General features: G+C 35.0%; 1 protein-coding gene across 2 annotated transcripts in view; it reads left to right on the top strand.

The window, feature by feature from the left end:
• LOC127873063 (polypeptide N-acetylgalactosaminyltransferase 2-like) overlaps positions 1–22,026 on the top strand; it is a 38,510-nt gene that overhangs the window by 3,009 nt on the left and 13,475 nt on the right. The window contains exons 2-12 of one of the 2 annotated variants that reach the window (XM_052416644.1): positions 2,193–2,599; positions 7,004–7,102; positions 8,446–8,513; positions 9,008–9,195; positions 10,024–10,111; positions 10,506–10,593; positions 13,011–13,114; positions 13,465–13,591; positions 15,867–15,959; positions 16,714–16,797; positions 17,548–17,619. In XM_052416644.1, the coding sequence (XP_052272604.1) occupies positions 2,193–2,599; positions 7,004–7,102; positions 8,446–8,513; positions 9,008–9,195; positions 10,024–10,111; positions 10,506–10,593; positions 13,011–13,114; positions 13,465–13,591; positions 15,867–15,959; positions 16,714–16,797; positions 17,548–17,619 (1,418 nt within the window). The remainder of the gene's footprint in view (positions 1–2,192; positions 2,600–7,003; positions 7,103–8,445; positions 8,514–9,007; positions 9,196–10,023; positions 10,112–10,505; positions 10,594–13,010; positions 13,115–13,464; positions 13,592–15,866; positions 15,960–16,713; positions 16,798–17,547; positions 17,620–22,026) is intronic. The other variant, XM_052416645.1, reaches the window with a different exon arrangement.

Below are 22,026 nucleotides of genomic sequence, written 5' to 3' on the forward strand. Positions count from 1 at the left end.
ACACTGAAATGGCTTTTTTTGCCTTTCACCCTTCGATACACCGCTTCGGTCGGCCATTTTTATGTCCCCCACTATAGTAGTGGGGGACATATTGTTTTTGCCCAGTCTGTTGGTTGGTTGGTTGGTTTGCGCCAACTTTGACATTTTGCAATAACTTTTGCTATATTGAATATAGCAACTTGATATTTGGCATGCATGTGTATCTCATGGAGCTGCACATTTTGAGTGGTGAAAGGTCAAGGTCAAGGTCATCCTTCATGGTCAGAGGTCAAATATATGTGGCCAAAATCCCTCATTTAATGAATACTTTTGCAATATTGAAGATATCAATTTGATATTTGGCATGCATGTGTATCTCATGGAGCTGCACATTTTGAGTGGTGAAAAGTCAAGGTCAAGGTGATCCTTCAATGTCAGAGGTCAAATATATGTGGCCCAAATCGCTTATTTTATGAATACTTTTGAAATATTGAAGATAGCAATTTGATATTTGGCATGCATGTGTATCTCATGGAGCTGCACAATTTGAGTGGTGAAATGTCAAGGTCAAGGTCATCCTTCAAGGTCAGAGGTCAAATATATGTGGCCCAAATCGCTTATTTTATGAATACTTTTGCAATATTGAAGATAGCAATTTGATATTTGGCATGCATGTGTATCTCATGGAGCTGCACATTTTGAGTGGTGAAAGGTCAAGGTCAATGTCATCCTTCAAGGTCAAATATATGGGTCAAAATTGCTCATGTAATGTCACTTCTGCAATATTGAAGCTAGCAATTTTATATTTGAAATGCATGTGTATCTCATGGAGCTGCACATTTTGAGTGGTGAAGGGTCAAGGTCATCCTTCAAGGTCAAACATCATATAGGGGGACATTGTGTTTCACAAACGCATCTTGTCTTTATGTAAAACGCTCACTGACACTTCGGCTTAGGTCATAATGGCCTTTTGTTCACCGTTAAAGTCATATCAAAACTATATTGAACATTTAATTTTAATGACATATTGAATAGGTAAACAGTATATTACTTGTGTATAAAAATTACGATAAGTGTAATTAAAAAGGTACAATAAACAGTAATGACTCGCCTGCAATACTAGGAGAACAGAATCGAGACTGTTTGGCCTTTTGACGGTTCTTTGGTGTGGCTCCTCCTCACAGCAAACGCTTGAGTGACGTTGACTTAAAGTTGTAGTTTTAATTGAGAGCCTAGACGAGTCAGAACCGGGATGAAATGTTTACCGTATATAATTTGCTACTGGAAGTTTTACGCACTTTCGAAAATTTCGAATTCGTGTTTTATTTTTTCAATGCGTAACTTTACGCAAATATTTAAAATCTAAATCGTTATTTAAGAAATTTAATTCGTGTTTACGCCTTTACACATGTTATCTGGAGCACTGCGTGTGATGTCATCACAAGTGCGGCATTCTTATTTAAACAAAGTGATCGAAATCATGAGACCCTCAATATAAGGGAATTGTACGATATGCCTTCCAAAAATTCAATCACCCCTTGTTTTATGTTTTTGAATGGTCAATATTTTTACAGTTGACATGTGAGGACAAATTTTACACGTGCTGTACTCTGTGAGTGTCTAGGTTATTTTTTCTCTGATTTTGTTTTTTCACATTATAACATATTAACATTATAAGTAACATTATGAGGTGATTTTTATATAAACTTAGGGTTAATTTAGGGGGTAAATACATAACTTTGACCCATTTATGCCTAGCATCTTGAAAAAAGTCCTGGCAAACAGCGTAGATCCAAATGAGACGCCACATGATGCGGTGTCTCATCAGGGTCTGCGCTGTTTGCTTAAAGGAATTTCTGTAAGAAATATTCTTAATATAGAAATAAATATACTAGACATCCCTAAGTTTGGAAATAAATTTATCCAATTTAGAAGGATGGGAGAGTCCACTAGGCATAAATGGGTTAAAGGCAATGGGAATGGGAGGCATTGTGAACCCATATATTTCCATGAAAACACTGTGATCATGCACGTGGCTTTCTTAGAAGTATCTCACGTTTAATAAATTGTACATGGTGCCTTCAAGTTTTGCTACAAGCATTGTCTGCCTTGAAGGTTGTCTTCAGTTATTTTGTTGTTATGTGACTGGTGTATCCATTTAAAATTAACATTTTATTAATACTAATCATGGTAGAAAACATTTTGATTTTTAGGAAGCTAATGCAGAACTTAGATACCAAAGACATGTTGTTATGCCAGCTGAGATTGAATTAGACCAAGATCAAGACAAATTCATTTCAAACAAAGAACCCACATATGCTATACCGAAGAAGCCAGAGCCTGAAAGAAACTTGCATATAGAACCTGTTGATCCACACAGACCATTGCCAGATTTACCTTTTGTCAAAGAACATCCGAAGCAAAGTGCTCACGCTGTAAATCAGAATGCTTTATATGATGGTCCTGATGATGTTCCATGGGAACAATTTGAGGAGAGCGTTTATATTAGTAAAAATGCACTGCAACCTGGTGAAGACTTTTACAACAGAAATAAATTTAACCAAAAAGCCAGTGATGACACCAAGTCCAACAGAGATGTTCCAGACACTAGAAACGCATTGTAAGTAAAGTTTAACAAACTTGTTTTCTTAATTTAGAGATACAAATTATTGCTGGTTAACTCAACATGATGATTGTATGTAGTTTGCAATGTTTACAGGGTTTTAAATAAACCTTTTTAAAAACTATTCTTTATAAACTTGAAGCTGGACTGGAGGCTAATATTAATAAGTAAACATTTGCCTTCAGATGGATGACTTACAAGATAAATTTTCAGAAAACAGGTCCTACTTCTTAAATTGAAAAAGATTGAATACGTCAGATATTTATTATAATAAAAAATCAGTATGTCTGTCCGACAGCTGTTAGAAAACTGATTCCTTTAGGAGACTTAAGCTAACTTTTATCAGAGAAATTAAATAAAGACTCTTCTTTTTTTCACTTCTCATTATTTTTTATGTTCATGTTAAATTTTTCTAAATAAATCCAAAATGTGGTATCAGTCTGACTTCACTATGCTCGTCATCTGTGACAACCTCCTTAAATAAAGTCGCTTTAATTACACTTTCAAATAAAAATAGCTATGGGTCATGAAGACATGCTGCACACAGACAATGTCATAGGTTTTAACAAACAGTAATATCTTTAAAACTTAATAAGCGCGTCCAGTTAGTAGACGTCCAGGCATAAATAACACCCAAAAACGGCAATCGTACGTCCATTCTACATCTGAAGGAAGTTCGTTGTCTAATACACAGCACGTATAAATCTCAACACTTATCATTCAATCCTGTAACTCGGCCTACAAGCTGCTGTATGGCATGAATTTCTCAGCAAGTGGCCAATATTGATTTTTCCAGCTGTCAATCAAATTCTTGTTGGTAATCACATGAGCCAATCAGCATTCAGACAGCCCTATATAGGCCTATCCCATGCCAAGGTGTATACAAGTAGCGGATCCGTGGTCCAGTAGGAACACACTGGCTTCACAATCCAGAGATCGCTGGTTCGATCCCCCGCTGCACCTAACCTACTAACTCGTCTTTGGCATAAGATGTTAAACCGAGGTGCAGTGTACTAGGTGCTATACACCGGGCACTAAAAGACCCAGGGTCACCTCTGGAAAGTGGTGTTTCCTGTATCTTGCACTATCCCCCGTAACCAACTAACACGTCTTTCTGGGGGCGATGGCCATATGGGAGACAATCCCGGTGCACTCGATAAAAAATAATGAAGAAGAAAGAAAGGTGTATACAATTCAGGTCGGGCTACAAAGACCTCGTGAAGAGGCCAGTAGGACCTGTAAATAAACTCTGATACACACACAAGGTGTATACAATAACTGCACACATCACAGATCAATACTGACCTATCTAAACAACTGCAGTGAAAAAGTGTCTACATTTTTTTAACCAAAAGAAAAGATCTGACTGAACGTCTCTGAGAAAAAAATATTGTATTTAGCAATCAAATATTAAAGCCCACGCTTTCCTCGAGTAAGTATTACGTGATTGTGTACATAAAGTCTAATTTTGCATGCTTTTAATCTGAAAGTACAAAGGGTTTACATGAAAAATGTTCATTTGTGGCTTGATTTTTTTAACTTTGCATGTATAATAAAACCTGGAGATGCTTTTAGGATAATACGTTTACTTATGCGAATTGAAAATACATTGAATAATGATTTTGTTATAACGATGTATTTGCCATGTGATTCATGCATGTTCAATAAGAATTCCCCAATCCCACAATTTGCTTTGTAAATGCTCATGCTTTAAATAGCGGACGTCTGTGTTGATGCAATTCATAAACGCATTCATCGTCAATATAGGTCATATTTTAGGTTTGAAAATACAACTCGTAATTACACACAGATTATAGGGCAATGGATAGAGTTGGAACATGTATGCATCAAGCAATCAACACATAGGGTAGGGTTTATTAAAATACTGAAATAAAAATGGGACTTCCAACCGTACATGTATGACTTGATCGTCCAAAATTTAAGGCTTGGAGGTCAGGACTTCAAACTTATGAAAGCTAGTGGAAGTGCTGCTTAACACTTATATTGGAATGGAAACACATATGCCAACAATGTTATCAGAACTTAATAAGTTTTTAACATAGAAATGAAACAAATTGGATTTTTTTACAATTCAATTGATAACTCCAGAAATTGATAACTCCCAGATTACCGCCCCTGAATACTGGCATGCACCTCCATTACGGTACCAAATAATACAGTGAACTATGTAGATACCTGTGCAATAAAATGACGTAAAGCGATTATATTTAATATATTTGAAGATTTAAATAGTTTCTGTTATCGATTTGATCATCACATAATAGTTCGTCTTTTTTTAAATAAATATTTTTATCAGTTATTTGGTGGTTAATAGGAATAAGTGTCATACAACTCAGCATGAACTAGGCCCACATTGTCATTTTTCATGTTATTTGAAGGTGACACATGGTTTTCATCTTAATAACGGCATCTACAGACATGCAGAATGTGGTGTCACAAAAATACCAACTAAAACTTTTAATCCACCTGTGGGACATCGTCTCCCACTGAGGGAATGCTTTTTTGCCTCGATCGCATACAGAGTTTTTCAAGACAATTATCCTGCTTGAATTGACAATCCTTAATTAGCGATGAAAAACATCAACTATTTTGTTTGAATTTTAAGTGTTTATTTTAAATCTAAACTTTAAAGTGAAAATTTCACAAAGAACTTACTGTAATACGTCTATGGAATGTATAGCACATTATTTGAACTATTTAAGTTTACTTACGGCTCCATATGTGTTATGTGGAGCATTTATATCGTAAATTAATACTTTATTAAGAACATAAAATAAAGCAAGAAATCAGTTAAGTAAATGTTGAGAATAGCACAAAAACAGTTTTTTAGGCTATAGACTTTGATTTTACAAGTAAAATACTATTTAAATAATAAAATAAAAATGCAGTTAAAGGCAAAAGCAGATAAACACTTTTTAATAAAAAAAGCTTTTCCATGTTCTGACATCTTACACATTTTTTGCTAATTAATATCTCCTGTACTACACGTAGTTCATTTAATATCACATAATTCATTTCAGGCTGAAAATTTCGGGTTCAGCTTAAAAGCGATTTTTAAATAAAGATATTGATAAAAAACACTTAAGTATTAGGCTAAACCAGGTACTTTTTATTTCCCCAGATCGAATGATCGGGGGTATATTGTTTTTGGCCTGTCTGTCTGTCATTGTTTGTGTCTGTCCAAAAACTTAACCTTGCTCATAAAATGAAAACTCTTGGGTCTATGTTCTTTAAACTTCACATGTGCATGCATCTCATTGAGATCTACCATCAAACATGGTTTGAGGTCACTAGGTCAAAGGTCAAGGTCACTGTGACCTTTACATTCAAAATATAACCTTGTTTCTAAAATATCTGCCGTGCGGCTTCAAAGGGCAGTAGGGGGCATTGTGTCTCACAAACACAGCTCTTGTTAATAAAAAAGTTTGCCTCTACCTGAAACCTTACTGAGTTTAGCTTATAAATACATGTATTTGCGGACAAATTTTATTTAAAATTACAAACTTTATTTCGGCTATATATTTTGCATTACCTTTAAAAATAATTCATAAATAAGAAATATTTATAACGCAATACATGTTATAAATGTTTAGAAAAAAAAAGATATGAATTATTTAATAGAAAATTTCTGCCATAGTTCTGAATCTTATAAATTTTCTTAATGAGTCCCTCCGGAACTATATAAGTTTTTTTAAAGAAATAATAGTGTTTTAAACAAAGGCAGATATCTGATTTGGAATCAAATTGTGTACCTTGGCCATAAAAGTTTCGCTTATTAATATCTTTAGAACTATTTAGATCTACGCTATAAATCACAAAGTTTACTTCAGCCTATAGATGCTGATATAAACTTTAACATTATATTCAAACACTTACATTCAAGAAACAAATAATTGTGTTTTAAGCAAAGACAGAACTGAAAGGACTTCTTTAAAACCCCAGCTATTTCGGCCTTAAACATAACATGTTGTTACTGAATATTGTTGCAGAGACACATATGTTGGAAATTTTGCATGTATAACTTTTAGTTAACTTTTATTTTTTAGGGATGTGAAATATAATTCATTTATGTTTTTTGTGATATCTTTGAACGCTGTAGTGTACCAGATTCTTCAGTACCGTAATGGCAGCGGGTCACGTGATAGCCAATATTGCAGCGGTCAATTTATCGATTCTGGAATTGTCTATAGTATTATACATAAGATTTTATTTAACCAGCATATATTTTTATTAATTCAGGAAGATTTTGAATGATATACCCCATAGAAAATTCAATATTCATTTTTGCAATGAGAAATGTTCTGTCTTACTTGTTCAGAGAATCGTAATTACCGTATAATGTACATGTTCAATTTATTTGTTTTAAACATGTTTTTTCAGGTGCAGACGTCAAGACTATTCCTCTGATCTTCCTTCCACCAGTGTTATAATTACATTCCATAATGAGGCTAGATCAGCGCTGCTCAGAACTGTGGTCAGGTATACAATCTCACAGTACAATACATTGTGATTATTTAGACTGGCATCGTAGCAGATGAAAAATCTCTCTTTTTGATGAAAGCATCATTTGTAACTTCTGGAAAAGACAGCTACAGCAGTCTGCAAAACTAACTTTTTTGTCTTCATAGCCAATGTGGCTATGAAACTTTGAAAATGTCATAGCCAGAGGGAATTTTTCATAGCCAGACAAAAATGAATTCATTACAGTGACATTATCATGAAAGGACGATTCAACAACAGTCGTTATTTAAAGTTCCATATAGATTGCAATTGGGGGGTTAAGATTAAAGGCTTATTATATAAAGCAGTGACCGAATAAACTAGTTAATCTCCGGCAGTAGATCACGCGAAACAGACAATAATTAAATAAATAATAGTATAGTAAACTGTTTTTACACTCTAATGGCTTTGCAATAACTATTAATTAAAACCCTGATCTCGTAGTCAACTTGTATTGTGATATGAATGATCAGTCCTTCATTTTAAACTACCCCGCCCACATGGCATATTCGAGAAAATGAAAAAAGTACAAGCGCGTCTTTATCCTTAGCCGCCTACGAATAGGACTAAAAGTGCAACATACTTGCTGCTCATATTTCCTGCGTTTCGCTACAGTCTCATCCGTTGGTGGTGGCAACTTCTTTTTTCCAGGGACAGAACTAGATGTCGGCGCTTTAAGCTTAAACATTTTTGACCTTAGCAGACGAAAAAAGTGTAATTCTCGGCAGCAAGTATTTACCAGTACAAATTCAAAGCCGGTGCTCACGGGTATCGATCTTAATCATATGAATAATAAACACTGTTACGGTTATTTCGTAATTTCAAGGCTATTAATAACATACATTCAACCGTTTTACTTAATTTATAAAAAAAACGCACTATTATTTCATTTATCGGCGTAGAATGGAATTTCAGTTTACCAAAAGTATTACGACATTTTAAATATGCGAGCCGGACTTTACACTCTCTATAACATCTAAGGGAGATCACTAACGATAGAAAACTAAGGGAAGTAACCAAAGCGGTGTCACTGTAAGAATTTACACCTGAAATGCGTAAATTGATTATTTATTGGTTTATTTTCTCTGATTTTTTTTTCATCGCAATTCAGGCGATCTATATTCATTTTTTACATCGCCAGAGCTGAGATTTCATCGCATTGGCGATCAGGCGATGGGTTAATTTTGCAGACTGGCTACAGTGTTAACAAATAATCAATACAAAAACTTATACAAGACTCTTCAAATTAATTGTGTGTCTATTTTGATAAAACAAGAAGTGATCTATTTACATTTTACATTCTATATATGTTTTGTTTTCAGTGTTTTTCGCAAGAGTCCTTCTCATTTATTGACAGAGATCATCCTTGTAGACGACTTTAGCAATGATGGTGAGTGGATTCCTCTATCATACTTGTAGACGACTTTAGCAATGATGGTGAGTGGATTCGGTTAATTCCTCTATCATACTTGTAGATGACTTTAGCAATGATGGTGAATGGATTCCTCTGTAAGAGTGTTTACTATTTTCATTTTCACATGTTTCATATTTAGGGCTATGTAATTGTATCACCACCGCATTCAGTTATAATTAAATAGACATATTTCTAAAATATTTTACAAGTTATAGTTTTTGGAGGCGTTTTTGATAACTGATTTGTAAATTGGTTTAAACAAGGGTCTAACAAATAACTCATTTTATAAAACAATTATCTTAAATATTTGAAAGAAACATTAAGCATACAAATAAGCACAATGTAAATAAGTCCCTAAAATAAAAAAAGTATTGTATGTCCTCTATACAAAAAGTATTGTAATACCGATTTGGTGAACCAATGGCAAAAAATGAAAGTGTCCAATTCTAAATTTGGATTCTTATTACCAGCTTCTGATGGAATCGACTTGGCGCGAATCCAGAAGGTGAAGCTGATACGCAACAACCAACGGGAGGGCCTGATGAGGTCGAGGGTGAAGGGAGCCAATGCTGCGCAGGCTCCTGTGCTTACCTTCCTTGACAGCCACTGCGAGTGTAACACCAACTGGCTGGAGCCATTGCTGCTCGAAGTCAAACTGGTGAGAGCTAGTGTTGCGGTTTGGACATTCCAGGCTTAATGCATGTGTGTAAAATGTCATCCCAGACTTGCCTGTGCCGTCTGCACATGCTAATCCGTGACAACACTTTCCACTAATGTGGTATTTTTTATTAAGGAAGTCTCATCTTATCGAGAATAAAGTATATGCAGAAAGTGTTGTTCCTGATTAGCCTGTGCAGATATGGAAGGACACTTTAAGCAAATGCATTAAGCCCGGTTTACCCAGAGCGCAGCTCGTATGAATAAAAAAATTACTTTTATTTTTAAGGAAGTTTTTTTGGTGAAGTAAGTGTTCATGAAACAATGGCTGTAAGTTCTCTTTCTTTCTGCTGATTTCATGCTTTAGATTTTAAAATGACTTCAAACCTGGTTTTACTCCAATCCTGAAAAGTTTCTCCAATCACACACTTTGAATGAGGTACCATACTGGTGTCATATCAGTATCGCATGATAAAGGATTCACAAAAGGATGTGAAATATCACATTCTGTCGAGAGAACAATACATGATTAATTGAATAGATTGTTGCTCAGAACAGTGTAAAACAGGAGCTAAATTGAATGCTCTTGTGATTGTGCATGTGTGTTACATAAACATTTATCATTGTTCATCTCTTAACATTTTCCTCAAGTATTGTACCCTCCTAAAATGCAAATCTTTAACATTGAGCAACAAATCTTGTAACATAATACAGAACTTACATACAATAATAAAAACTACATAAACCATTTTGTTTCATGGGTTTTCTTGAATATTATAAGTTATCACAATGTTATCAGCATTAAAAGATTCTTTCATTCTGTTGAAAGGATAAGCACCGAGTGGTGAGCCCCATTATAGACGTAATCAACATGGACACCTTTGAATACATTGGAGCTTCAGCAGATCTTAAAGGCGGTAGGAACTTCTTATCTGTATCAGCCACTTACATTACATAAAGGACTCGTCAATTTACATGTAGCCTGGTGCTGGTAAAATTTGTTTTAATGCATGTGCGTAAAGTGTATTTCCATATAGGCCTGTGCTATCTAATCTGGGATGGCACTTTACACACATGCATTAAGTCCATTTTTCCTTGAATGAGACTCAATTAATGTAGAAATGAGAACACATATGATGTCATTAAATTAATCAAAGGTTATAACTCATGCCAATGTAAAATGTTTTGAATTACATTTTACAGTCCAGGCTGTCAGGTAAACTTGACCAAAAAAGTTTATGAGCAAGTTTGTAAAGATAGGAAATAAAATTTGCCATCAATGTCCATATGTATGTACAATATTTACTACAGGGTTTGACTGGAATTTGGTGTTCAAGTGGGACTACATGACAGCAGAGGAGAGAAATAAAAGGGTCAACAACCCTATTGAGCCTATCAGGTACTAGTACATAGTTGTTAATGTCGTATATTAGGAGATCATACAGAGTTTTTTATGCCCCCGGATCGATAGATCGGGGGTATATTGTTTTTGGCCTGTCTTTCTTTCTTTCTTTCTGTCTGTCATTGCGTCATTTTGTCATTCTGTCACCAAAACTTTAACCATACAGTAAAGTTTTGCAATAACTTTTGAAATATTGAACATACCAACTTGATATTTGGCATGCATGTGTATCTCATGGAGCTGCACATTTTGAGTAGTGAAAGGTCAAGGTCATCCTTCAAGGTCAAAGGTCAAAAAAAAAAAGCGGCGCATAAGGGGGGCATTGTGTTTCTGACAAACACATTTTGTTTTAATGAAGTCCATTAATTATATAATTAAATAAGGCCATGGCCTACCTTCTATTTACACCAAATTAGTCCATGTTAAATGTTTTTAAAAATTGTTAAAAAAAATCAGTTTGATTTGAACTTGGAATGTTGGGAGAGGGCCCTTTGGACAGTTGTTTGATATATATTAGCCTCTTTCTGGGATAACTGGACTTAATTCATGTGCGTAAAGTGTCGTCCCAGATTAGCCTGTGCAGTCCGCACAGGCTAATCAGGGATGACACTTTCCGCTTTTATGACATTTTTCGTTTAAATGAAGTCTCTTCTTAGCAAAAATCCAATTTATGCGGCAAGTGTCGTCCCTGATTAGCCTGTGTGGACTGCACAGGCTTATCTGGGACGACCCTTTACGCACATGCATTATGCCCAGTTTTCTCAGAGAACGACTCATATTGCTGCATATTTTATTTAATATTTGAACATATTAGGATGCAATGTGAAAAACATTTTATTTTATATGATGAAATAAATAATTGTAAAAATGTATGTCCAATACTAAACGTGTTTAGAGGCCACTTTCAGTCTCTTAAGGTTTACCATTCACATTCCCGTAAGAGGAGTCAGACTATGCGTATATAGTTGTTCAAAATGACTTAACATTCTGTGATTCTCATGTTTTAGCTGAGCTCAATAAATTAAAATATATCTACTTGCTAGATAAGTTTTCATATTTTTTTCCATGGTTTTTATCTTTCACAATTTTAAATAAAATGTCAATTTTGTTTGGACTTGTACATTGTCTACACTTTATATTTCCCTTGAACCCCACACCGAAGTGTTATAGTCCATCACGGTTACAACACATGCACTTTATAATGTCTCAAATAGTTTTAAGCCCAAGTCTTTGATGGTTGTGTACCTTAATGACACTCCTAAATGCTCTATCTGCTCCCTTGCTTAGGCCTCTTATGTATTAAGATGAACCCTAGATACTTGTATTGGTTCACCAGTTCAAGCTCGATACGGCGTATATGTGTATGAAATTGAGCCTTCTTTTGGGGAAACTGGGCTTAATGTATGCATTTAGTGTTGTCCCAGATTAGCCTGTGCAGTCAGTGATGATACCGTTAATACACAAATATAATACTTTTTTTCCTGCCGAATTTTTTTATCAAGTAGGTGGTGCGTATTATATACGAATGTAAAGCAGAACAAAATTTTTCCTGTGAAAATTTCAACTTAATCCTTGTTATTCGCTGCGTGTCAGCCATTTTGAATTACACCATTACATCAAAGGGGGGCAAGTGTGCCTACAGTAATTGTTATGGCTACATAGTATATTACCATACATGCTAAATAAACCAACCATTGGTATTATATATATATATATATATATATATATAATAATAATAATACTTAATATTTTATCATTATAATTATTATTGTTCTGAATATTTTCAAATTGAATTAAATGTTATAAAAAAACAGCGTCTCTGTTTCTTTCTTTTGCAATTATGACTGCTTGACCTGGGTGTCAGCAGGTGGCCCGTGTGTTATTGGTAAAGGTGTTGAGAAGGGCCATCGCTTATCAGCGTAAATAAAACAATCAACGGTAATATAAACAATAGACAGAGATATTTATTATGCAACGTTCATGACAACGGCCCGATAACACATCGCGATCAATGTACCGGGGTATTACTGTGAAACAGGTTGATAATGCCAAATTGCTTTGCCATATTCACAACACAAAAATATATTGACATATTATTTTTTTTTAATGACAGTGTCATGGCCAATTTGGGAAACTGATTTTTTAAGTGCGTATTATACTCGGATTTTCAATTTTTACTGATAAATTTGGATCGAACTTGGGTGTGCGTATTACACATGAGGGAGTATTATATTCATGTATTTACGGTACTTTTTGCCGATTTTTGTTTAGAAAAAACTATTTAAACGATTAATTTGATAAAAGCAAACAATGTCGTCCCTGATTAGCCTGTGTGGATTACGCACATGCATTGAGTCTAGTTTTCCAAGAACAAAGATCAATTGTATATTTGTTGGAATTTCCATGATTTTCAGGACACCAATGATAGCAGGTGGCTTGTTCACTATTGACAAGAGATGGTTTGAGGAGCTGGGGAAGTATGACATGGCAATGGACGTATGGGGAGGAGAAAATCTGGGTAATATGTTCATACTTATTTTCATTTTCCACCAATGATATTTATATTTGTTTAACACATTAACATTTTTGCAGTAGACTTTAAAATCATGTCATATGGTATCAATATTTCGCATATTTTGAGCAGATTGTAAAAGCAGGATCTCTTTTATGACATTGTCATGAATTATATTGTATTGGTACCATAATTAATGAGTTAAAATGTTCGTTAACATACTTTTTATGTTGATCTTGTAAGTATAATGTTTCTGTAAAAGTCACTATTTTAAAGGTACTTTAAAAAGTTTTCTGTAAAAAAACACTCACATATTATATGTGAATGAAGATGAAACCATTTATTGTTATTTTCAGAGATATCATTCCGTGTGTGGCAGTGCCATGGTACACTGGAGATCATTCCCTGTAGTCGTGTTGGTCACGTGTTCCGTAAGCAGCACCCTTACACCTTCCCAGGCGGCAGCGGGAACGTGTTTGCAAAGTAAGACCTCTTCATATGAGTCAAGTTCTGAGAAAACTGGGCATAATGCATGTGCGTAAAGTGTCATCCCAGATCCCTTTTTACTGAAAATCTAGTTTAAGTGGAAAGTGTCGTCCCTGATTAGCCTGTGCCAAGAACGCTTAGGCCTAGAATCATGAAACTTCATTGGTACATTGATCATGACTGGCAGATGACCCCTATTGATTTTAAGGTCACTAGGTCACAGGTCAAGGTCACTGACTCCAAACAGTAAAATGGTTTCCGGATGATAACTCAAGAATCAGGGATCATATTTTCCAGCAACATCAATCGGTCCGGATATAAATGGGGAAAAGTATCCGAAAATGTGTATCCGAAAGCATGACAAATTACGTTAAAATATATACGATTGATTTTGCCATTCATGAAGGTGGTATAATACATGTACAAGTAAAATTCCCTTAAGCATTTTTGTTAAACGGAACGAGTTTTCTCAACTGGTTTTATCATTTGGTATTTCATTGTTGTTTCGTATGCTGTTTTATCAGACTTCTTTCATCGTTGTCAATATTATTAATCTGTGTAAGTCACTACCGATGTTTTAAATTGTTGTCGACTCAATAATATCTTACAAACATGCACTGAACCAAACAAATGTCTGTGCGTAGTTTGGCTACTGACAACAACAAACCAAATAATTAAGAAATAATTGTTGTCAAATAACCCACGTCCAATAGTTAAGATGCGTAGGGATTTAATCACGAGAGCAAAGCATTTGAAACCACGCATCTAATTTTCCGGTCATGAGTTATTCAACAACGAAGTATAAAGAACACGAATTATTTCGATTCTAACACAGTTTTACTAAAGATTTATTCAATGTATATTATTTTTCTTGTGTACTATTTTATGTGAAGTTCCGTCCATAAAAATAACTTTCGGCTGTTCTGTCGATCAGATCTGCGACTTTCATTCATAATTATATTACCGGATTATTACGCTGGTGGAAAATGTATCGGCATGTTTTGTTTAGTTACAGCGCGTGCATTCAGACGCGTCTTTTCGGATGCATCTTTAATCTGCTGTTCACAAGTTTTTTATTCTTGGTCTTACGTGCAATTAACCGGTCCTGACCGGTTTAGAGACTGCAGCGAATGGTTTATCACTCCTAATCGAGATAAGAATGTCATTAGGGTGTGTTAGCATGTACACTGTGTAATTGATTTCATGACATGGGAATTTTAACAGCAAACAGAATAGGACCGACTGTTTGGGGGATTTTCAATCGGTCTTTCATGACCCCAATCGGTCTAGGACCGACAAAACCGAAAAAATATGATCCCTGTCAAGAATGCTTAGGCCTAGGATCATGAAACTTCATAGGTACATCGATCATGACTGGCAGATGACCCCTATTGATTTTCAGGTCACTAGGTCAAAGTTCAAGGTCACAGTGACTCAAAACAGTAAAATGGTTTCCGGATGATAACTTAAGAACGCTTAGTCCTAGGATCATGCAACTTCATAGGTACATTGATCATGACTGGCAGATGACCCCTATTAATTTTAAGGTCACTAGGTCAAAGGTCAAGGTTACAGTGACAAAAAACGGATTCACACAATGTCTGCCACTACAACTGACAGCCCATTTGGGGGGCATGTGTGTTTTACAAACAGCCCTTGTTAATTTAAAGACAGTCTCTTTTAAACAAAAATCCAGTGTAGGCAGAAAGTGTCCTAGTTTACAGATGCTTATCTGGGATGGAACTTTACGGCTATTCAGTAAGTTTTCTCCGAATGAGATACCGGTATGGAATATTCATGTACATGCATAATTCAATTTTAACTAGATCTTTGTAGAAGTTGAAAATATTGGTTGTTTGTGTTGGGTTTATTGGGCTTTGGGGTATGCAGGTGTATTAATTTGGAGGTGGCATCAAACTGGTTATTGGTCAATAACTTAAGTTTGCTTTGACAAAGTTATGGTCAATCTTTCTGTAATTGATTTTAAAAAAGCAGTTTTGCTTAATAACTTGAGATTGGATGGTTGTATGAGGCTGAAATAAAGAACAATAAATGGTGAAACATTAAAAAAAATGGTATTATCACATGTCCATATTATTGTATTATATATTAACAGGTAAGATAAATTAAGTTATAATATTAGGCAAAATTGATTAATTATTTCTGTACAAATGACACTATTTATAGAAAGTTGTATACTTATTTATTTTATGAGTATGTCATCAGATTTAGCAGAGCATACCATAATGAAATAATCCCTATTGTTTTACAGAAACACTCGTCGAGCTGCGGAGGTTTGGATGGATGAATACAAGGAGTTCTATTATGCATCAGTTCCATCGGCCAAGTCTGTAGACTTTGGAGAGTGAGTACACAATTTTTTTTTAAGTCTGTTAATTTTAAAGAGAACATAAAACCTAAACCTGAACATATTCTTTGATTATTAGTTTGTTTATCTTGAAGAGTTAGTAGAACCGGAACATTTTATTTTATTATCAGTCTGTTAATTTTGAAGAGTTATAAAACCTTAACATATTCAGTATCAACAGTGGTTCATTTGGACCAGCAATCTGCTGATTTTGGAAATTAAGTTACAACCTGTTGACATGTTGAATTTTATTCCCTGAATTAATTTTGTAAGAAATTCACTACTCTTAAAAGTATGACAGAGTTTAGTATTTTACATTAAATGTTGGGGTTATAATGGCTATTTGCATATATAAGTTGTGTAAAGTAAAGCAACACATCTGACAGAGTTCAACTTACATGATTTCTCTTGTTAGCTCGGCTGTTTTCGGAGAAAACCCGAGGTATTGTCATAGCCAGCTCGTCATCTGCCGTCCGCCGTCCGCGTCGTGCTAAAACCTTTACATTTTGTTAAGGTTTTGAACATTGGCTCTTAAATCAAAGTGCTTCAACCTACAACTTTGAAACTTCACATGTAGCTGCACCTTGATGAGTTCTACATGCCACACCCATTTTTGGGTCACTAGGTCAAAGGTCAAGGTCACTGTGACCTCTAAAAAAAAAAAAAAAATCTGACAAGCTTTCATTTATTAAAACTGCACCCGCAGCCGAGCGTGGCACCTGTTATGCGGTGCTCTTGTTTTATTTTGCAGTATATCAGACAGATTATCATTACGAAAGAAGCTACAGTGCAAATCCTTTAAATGGTATTTGGAGAACGTCTACCCAGAGCTTAAGTAAGTATGTGCAACATCAGATAAGATGGGTGCAGGTTAATCACAATAGTCCACTTGTTGTTCTGCCATTTTGCCTTCTACCTGCTATTCTGTTGCAGCTATCAATTTGCCTTCCTGTTGTTCAAATAAAGATAAGCCGCACTAGGGGAAAGATAGCTTGAATGCATGTGCGTAAAGTATTTTCCTATATTAGCTCGGCCTGCCAGGCCAATCATGGACAACACTTTCAGTCTAAAATGGATTTTTGCCTTAAAAAACCCTCTTTCAAATGGAAAATACCATAAAAGAGGAAAGAACTTTATGCACATGCATTTAGCTCTGTTTTCTGAGAGCAAAGCAAAAGTGTAGTTTTTACATGATTCATCGAAAAAACTTTTAAATTTACTATAAGTCAGTTCAGTTAGAAACATACCAAGAGAAACAGATCTGTGGTACATGATTATTTGTTTAATATTATTTTGTGATGGCTTTCTTGTGAATTAATTTAATTGAATCAACTTTTTTTATAAGCAACAGTTTTAATGCATTGCCTCAAAAAAGTTCAAAACTATAAAGGTTTGTTACACATAATATTTAAACATATATGCCTACACTACACGTATTTGCTGCTTGTACTGTTAAAGACTAAATAAACAGTTTATAAATGAAGTAGACATACCATTACATTCTATCTTGAAATTTGATTTTCACAAAGGTGTAACAATGTATAAATATATATATGGCATAATATTGTATTTCATTTTCTAACAGAAATTCTATAAATAATTTTGGACAAGAAGACACAAAATATGATGGTAATGAAATGCAAGATTACCATGACAGGTACATGTACTTCCAATAGCTGCCCACGCTATGTTGTATTTGTGTGTAGAGTAGCATGTTTTGAATAACATTTGAGTCGCCCTCTGGGAAGACAGGACTTAATGCATCTGCGCAAATTGTTGTCCCAGATTAGTCTGTGCCACTTTCCACCTAGACTGGATTTTTCGTAAGAAGAGATTTCCTTTAAACAAAAAAAAATCCATAAAAGCGGACAGTGTCGTCCCTGATTAGCCTTTGCAGACTGCACAGGTTAATCTAGGATGACACTTAATGAACATGCATGAAGACAACATTTCCCAAAACAAGGCTCATATCACAATTTTGCAGTGTATGCACGTGCTTTTAATCTGCGCCAGTCCAACTATGCACTATACTCAGTTAATGTCCTGTAAGTGAAGTCATAAGATTTACTTATTCAGATAATTTTAACAATTGATCATTGCAACATAGCTACAAAAGTTCTCAAACAATAAGGATCTTTTTCAATAAAAAGTTTTATATTTGTGATAAAGGAAATTTGAAATTATAAAGAAAATGTGTAGTTCTGCTGCCTATCAACCATCGCCCTATTTAATCACTTATATTTTTTGTTTGTTTAATTAGTTTAACTTTCCCATTTGAATAGTTTTTATAGAGTTTAATGCTTTGCTAAACATTTATTGTGTAATGTATCTGTTTCGAAAATGTGTGCATGTTTTAATTTGTATGACAATATTTCAATGTATTTTAATATTTCATCTTAAATGCATTGTGTGACAGAATAAGAATGCCAGCACATTGCATTTTCATGCTTTTGAAATCATATGATCTTTTTTAAGGAACTATATAGTGATTTATTAATATCAACAAATACGTAAATTGTGGGTTGATTTAATGTACACATGTATAACTGATTAAACCACAACAACTTGAGTCAAAAGTTATGTGACTGCATAAAGTTACTTGCATTTTGTATTATTTGAGCCGTTCTCTGGAAAAAAAATGGGCTTGATGCATGTCCGTAAAGTGTCATCCCAGATTAGCCTGTGCAGTCTGCAGTGGCTAATCAGGGACAACACTTTCCACTTTAACTGAACTCTTTATTGAAAGGAAGTCTCTTCTTAACAAAAATCCAGTGTGTGCCTTTGGAGACTGTTTTCCGAAAACACGGCTCATTAATTGCATTTTCCCTCATTTGCCAATTGCACATGTGTTGTTATTATACGTGCATTTTGCATTCATATTTTGTGTTCCAAGCTTTTAGAACAGTAGAAAACCTATACACACTATCATAGTGTTACATCTGTCTAAGTTATATCATGATAATGCATTGCTTTTCTTAACATCCTCAGATGTAAAATGTTGTTTGTATGCTCTCTGAAAGGAGGGAATGTATAGACATTGCTTGTCTGTCCGTCTTAATTCTTAATATGATGTAACTGAGCTTGTGTGGCTTTTAAACAGATTTCCATGATGCTCATTTCAGTCCAACTTGATATCTGTTGTCATTTCTTCCATCATTCCATCTTTCTGTCTGTCACACATTTTGTTTCTGCATGAGATTTTAAATACTTTTTATCTGAATCAGATGACACTCAATAGGCAGATTCTTTATAGGGTGGAAATCTTTGTCAGGCCAAGTGATTTTTCAGGGAGTTATTGCCATTTGATTAATAATATGTCACTTTAAGTCCCGCGCAAGATCTAAGACATGTATTATCTGCATTTAATTAAACTTGATTTGCTGCATCCCTGCAGAATGGGCCTTTGTATTGGTGTCTTGTCGTTGTGGGCCAATGATTTTTTCACTAATGATCTGATTTTTATGACACTTTATATGCAGCATCTCTATTTTAGCATATGTGGAAATGTGTGTATTTTCAGGTTGTTTCTCTCTAATAATTTATCAGACCTTTTAATCCCTGTGGTTTATAATATGACATTTAATGAATTTTATGTTTCTGTCAAATATTATAAACAAGCAAATTATATGATTTTACTGAAATTAAAAAGAGTGGACATTTCATATTTTCTTTTCTTGAATAATAATTTGTTTCCACACAAGTAACCCATACATTGAACAAGCACATCATTGGGGGAGCATCTAAGAGTTTCACTGATATTCTTGTTTTTAGCTCGGCTGTTTTCGGAGAAAACCCGAGCTATTGTCATAGCCAGCTCGTCGTCCGCAGTAGGCGTCGTGCCAAAACCTTAACATTGGCCATAACTTTTTAAATATTGAAGATAGCAACTTGATATTTTGCATGCATGTGTATCTCATTGAGCTGCACATTTTGAGTGGTAAAATTTCAAGGTGAACATCATCCTTCAAGGTCTAGGGTCGAAAAAACAAAGTCAAGGGAAGTAATAAGCTTTAAATGAATATAGTTATCTGACCTGCCCACGTATATATTTTTGTTAAATAAATCAAAGCGGCGCAGTTGGTGGCATTGTGTTTCTGACGAACACATTATGGTAAAAGGTCAAGGTCATCCTTTACGGTCTACGGTAAAAAATACAAATTTGAGGTAAGTAATAATCTTTAAAGGGAGATAATTATTCAATATTGAACATAGCCACTTTATATATTTGGCATGCATGTGTTTCTCATGGAGCTGCACATTTTGAGTGGTGAATCTACAGTCACGGTAGTGGCTTTTAATTATTTGCTACTTAAAACTTAAAATAGAGATTTGTTAGAGACAATTATTTTCAAGGGAAGTAATTTATATAATTATAAATCTCAAATTATATATTTCCTTTCCAAGAATTGAAGTTCTTTTCACAGTTACTGTACAGATTTATTATTTAGATTATTTATAACCCAATGATTAATTTGTCAAAGGTTTTTTTAAATGATATAATTATCATTTTCATTCCGTTGATGTTCATTACATACCTGTGGATTTATGTCCATAGATACATGATCAACTCTGGCTATGATCTTTTTTAAACCACAGGCCTTGGTTGTCAGTGATGTCTGACATGGTCATAATTGACTGTGAGACCCCCCCCCCCATTGGAATGGACAAAATTCAAGGGAAGTAATAACCTTTAAAGGGAGATGATTTCTATACCCGCCAAATGATAAATAGAAATTTTATTTCAATTTTCAATGCGGCGCAGTAGGGGGCATTGTGTTTCTGACAAACACATTTCTAATTTTCTTGTTGGGTTACTAGGTCGGGTGGTTACTAGGTCAAAGGTCAAGGTCACTGTGATCCGAGCGTGGCACCCGTTATGCGGTGCTCTTGTTAATCATGACTACTTGGCATTAATTAAAAAATAACTGCTCAAAATGTCTATATGCATTTTTAAGCCAAATTTTACCTCGTGATTGATTTGATTTTTAATTTGTTGGTGTTCTTTACTCTTTCACTTACAAGGTTTATCAATAAGAAAATGTTTAGACATGTTAACATATATTTGGCAAGACGCAAATTTTGTGTTGAATAGAGGGCCACAGAAAAATGAAAGCCATTCCCATTTATCATTTCTTAGACCATAATTGAATTTTTAAAACATGAATCCTAGTGTATGAATACCCCCACCTTAATTTTTATCATTTCTTTGAACCAAATTGAAGTTTTTATCCCCACGCTTTTTGAAAAAAAGGTGGGGATATTGTGGTGATCTCCGCCGTCCGTCCGTCCGTCCGTCTGTCCGTCCGTCTGTCCGTCCGTCCTGGCCACTATCTCCTCCTACACTAAAAGCACTAGAACCTTGAAATTTACACACATGGTAGCTATGAGCATATGTGCGACCCTGCACTATTTGGAATTTTGATCTGACCCCTGGGTCAAAAGTTATAGGGGTTGGGGTGGGGCCGCGTCAGAAATTATCACTCATTTTTTTAGGTTATTTTACATTTACTTCTTTATTTCTACACCGATTCACTTCAAATTGATACTGGACCTCACCTATGACAATACGGTCAATCTCAACCATGCATGGCCCCATTCCCAACCCTGGGGCGCCCCTCCCACATAGGCCACACCCACCAAAAATTTCCATTTACTATAATTTTTTCATTTCTACACGGATTCACTTCAAATTGATACTGAACTTTTGTTATGACATTAGGGTCAATCTCAACTATGCATGGCCCCAATCCCAACCCTGGGGCGCCCGCCCACATAGGCCACACCCACCAAAAAATTCCATTTACTATAATTTTTTCATTTCTACACGGATTCACTTCAAATTGATACTGAACTTCTCTTATGACATTAGGGTCAATCTCAACTATGCATGGCCCCATTACCAACCCTGGGGCGCCCCGCCCACATAGACCACACCCACCCAAAATTGCCTTTTACTATAATTTCTTCATTTCTACACCGATTCACTTCAAATTGATACTGAACCTCTCTTATGACAATACGGTCAATCTCAACTATGCATGGCCCCATTACCAACCCTGGGGCG

The sequence above is a fragment of the Dreissena polymorpha genome, chromosome 3, assembly GCF_020536995.1.
Source record: "Dreissena polymorpha isolate Duluth1 chromosome 3, UMN_Dpol_1.0, whole genome shotgun sequence".
NCBI lineage: Eukaryota > Metazoa > Mollusca > Bivalvia > Myida > Dreissenidae > Dreissena > Dreissena polymorpha.